General features: G+C 29.0%; 1 protein-coding gene across 1 annotated transcript in view; it reads left to right on the top strand.

Moving 5' to 3' along the window:
* Positions 1 to 3628, top strand: part of sptbn1 (spectrin, beta, non-erythrocytic 1) — a gene marked incomplete at its 5' end in the record, with an annotated part of 37871 nt that overhangs the window by 23474 nt on the left and 10769 nt on the right. Inside the window, one exon of the mRNA XM_016562278.1 lies at positions 3115 to 3344. Coding sequence (XP_016417764.1) covers positions 3115 to 3344 — 230 coding nt within the window. The remainder of the gene's footprint in view (positions 1 to 3114; positions 3345 to 3628) is intronic.

The raw sequence follows: 3628 nt of genomic DNA, 5'->3' as shown, positions 1-3628 counted from the left end.
GCTTTTGAAATCTTGATGTCAAAATCCAGCATTTTTCCAAAAAACCCTGGCGCCTAAAGAGTTAATATAGTAAATGTATTATTTTTGCAAAAAATAAATTAAATACTTTAAAATTAGTTAAAAAAAAAAAAGTATAAATAATGTATTTATATTATTATATTTGTATTATTTTGTATACACACACACACAAACACACACACACACACACACACACACACAGCACAGGGCTACTGATGTACATAGAAATGTATTATTAGAATTTAGTAAAAAATATGATTAAATATATTAAAATGAATATGAAAGTAATATAATTTATTTACATAAATAGTATGTTTATATTAATATATAAAGTGCTAAAAATAATTTCATCAAATAATTTTTAAATATACGTAGATGTAATATTTAGTATACAATGAATGTAAATATATTTTAATAATATAATATACTTATATCAGTGCATTAAGTGTTATTTTAGTAAAAAAAATACATTAGGTGCAATTAATATATTAAAATTAGTTAAACTAATATAAAAAACAAATGTATTAAAATAGATAATATGTTTGTATTAAAGTATTACATGTGTTATATTAAATATATTTAATAAATGATATTGTATATAAATAAAATGTATTTAATAAATAATAGTAAAAAATAATGACATTAAATTAAATACATTTAGTATATTAATATTAATTCAAAACTAATATAAAAATAAAATTTATTAATATAAATAATTAAGATAAAAGTATATATATATATACGTGTGTGTATTTTTGGTCGTTTTAAGCATAAAGTCACAAAATTTTGGTCTGTTTTTCAGAAGACAAGACTTATATTTTAAAGTCATTTTGCTTCTTAAGTAAATGTCTTTTGATTTTAAGAATGTTTTGATATTTGTACTGTAAAATAAGACAAAAATACGGAGGAAAAACATGATTTTTTGCAGTGACGTTTTCTCTATAGAAATGGTGCTTTATGGGTAGCTCTAGACTTCCATTAGAAGTGCATTACTGTAAAAGCGGATATTAATGGACGGTCCGTGTGATGTGAGTCATAATGAACCGAGAGCATTGCTTTAAGACAGTAGTTTAGATATTTAAACCGCTGCAAATGATCTGCCATGTTTTTGATAGTTTGCTTTTGCTTTGGTTTGTGTTTGCGATGTGAGCTTGTGAAACTCAAACCTGTCATTCTGTGTTGAGAGTCCAGAAAAGTCCAATAGAGTAGGGTTTTTTTGTGAGTGTGTGTGTGTTGGTTTGAGGTGATTTACCATAAAACGATCTGAAAAGATGAATGTTGTCATGTACTTCCAGTATGTGGACAGACTTTCTTTAGTCGACTAATAAATGAACTGAGTGTGTATGTTGGATATGTGTGTTGTCTGTAACCTCCTGTGACTTCTGTCTGTTTAAATGCATCTCAGCCAGACTTCACTGGCTCCGTATGAGAGTTGTAAGGTGTTTAAGCACAGATTTTAGTAATGCTGGACTAAAGAGGTTGTGTTTGAGTTCCTGAGAGCTGTTTTAGCGGAGCAGGACGCCATCAGACGGGTTTTGCGGTACAGTAACACATCTGGAGTGATACCTGTGTGCTGTTGCTTTAAGCATGATGTTTTTCAAACTGATTGAGTTCCAGACATCTGCCATGTTTCTGACTGTAGATCCATAGAGTTTCCCATCTCGCATCATCTTTTTACCTTTAAAGTCAACATGAAATGCATTTAAAACCTTATTAATTTACATTACATTTAGTCAGTAAGCAGATGCTTTTATCCAAAGCGACTTACAAATGAGGACAATAAAAGCAGTCAAAACTAACAAAAGAGCAATAATATACAAGTGCTATAACAAGTCTCAGTTAGCTTAACGCAGTACACATAGCAAGGGTTTTTAAAAATTATGTAATAAATAAAAATAAATCAGATAGAATACAAAAAGATTAGAAAGCAAGTGTTAGTGTTTTTTTTTTAAAGAAAACAAGCAGCAAATGAATAGTGCAAGAATAAAAGGGACAAGTGTTTTTTCTTTTTTTAAGAATAGAATTAGAGGATCAAATAAAGATGGAAGAGATGTGTTTTTAGGCTAAGGACTCAGCAATATTTACAATATTATCTGACATTAATAACAATATCCAATAGCCTGCAGGATGTCACATGCAAAAAAGGAATGACTTGCACTGATAAATTATTAACAATGTGTTTAACATGTTTGAACGTGTTTGTTTCGTCTTGTTTTTCAGCACAAATATCTAAACGTTCTTAAATGAGGATATATTTACTGAAGTCTTGTTTTCAGAAAAAAATGATCAAAATGAACTAATCTTAATATATGAAATGTATTAAAATAAGTGTATTGACATATAAAGAAATATGTTTTTTGTTAGTTTAATACTAATCTAAATATATAAAAATATATTTCATAAAATGATTTTTAGTAAAATAATATACTTATGCTAATACATTTTTGAAATATTTTCTGAACAATTTAGCAAAGTTTAGTGACTTTTTTCCTTAAAACAAGATATATTAATCAATATTAATAAATTATATGTATTTGTTTTATACTAATCTAAATAATTAAGAATCATTATTATTAATAATAAATAATAATAAAAATGCATTTTAATAAATTATTTTCAGTAAAATAACACATTTGTATATAAATCTAATTTTATGAAAATTGTATCAAAATGTAGTGACTTTATGCTTAAAGCAAGTAAAAATATCTGCTAATGGGGTTAGAAAAATCAACTTGATTCAAAGGGAAAACAAGTTTATTTGACTTCGTTTGTAGATATTTTTTCTTGTTTTAAGCATAAACTCACTTCATTTTGAACCATTTTTTCAGACTTAAAATCTCAAGTCATTTAAAAATCTCAAGTCATTTCTCTTCTGAAGTAAATGTATGTTTATTTAAGAAAACAAGACAAAAATACTATGCAAAAAAAAAAATTTTTTTTTTGCAGTGTAAATAGATTCAGTATTGAGCTCATGTTGACTTTATTGGCTTAATCACTGTTTGACTTGATTTGAATGAGAATCTCACCTCTGATTCAGCCAGTGTTGGTGTTTCTCCCGTGTGACTGATTCATGAGCCGCTGCAGTGTGTTTGGTAACTCATGGCGGTGTGTTGGCAGGATGGGGTGGAGGGCGAGATGAACGGAGTGCCTGAGAGGAGCTCGAAGGAGCCGAGTCCCATCCCGTCTCCGAGCGCAGACAGATGGGGCAGAGGCAGTCAGTCGGCCACACTGCCGGCGAAGGGTCAGGAGACGGCGTCTGCGCAGCTGGAGGGACTCCTGCACCGCAAACACGAGTGGGAGGGACACAACAAGAAAGCCTCCAGCAGGTATGATGATCACTGTCCACAATTCACATTAAAATCTAGATTATTATAGATGACTAAAACTAAAATATGAATATTTTCATTGCTTAAAATAAACATTTCCTATAATAAAATAACCCATTTAAAAATGATCTCAGCTAATGCTGTTAAAGCAGCATTTCTCATTTTCACCAAAATTACTAGAACTAAAACTGAATAAAAACTAGATCATAAAAACAACAAAATTACCAAAACTTTAAAATCAAAATGAAAGCAGAAAATGAAAAAAAAAAAAAAAAAAAAAAACA

The sequence above is a fragment of the Sinocyclocheilus rhinocerous genome, unplaced genomic scaffold (genome assembly GCF_001515625.1).
Source record: "Sinocyclocheilus rhinocerous isolate Xijiao unplaced genomic scaffold, SAMN03320098_v1.1 scaffold671, whole genome shotgun sequence".
Classification (NCBI taxonomy): Eukaryota; Metazoa; Chordata; class Actinopteri; order Cypriniformes; family Cyprinidae; genus Sinocyclocheilus; species Sinocyclocheilus rhinocerous.
Note: the sequence above shows the minus strand (reverse complement) of the source record. Positions and strands in the feature narration are given on the sequence as shown.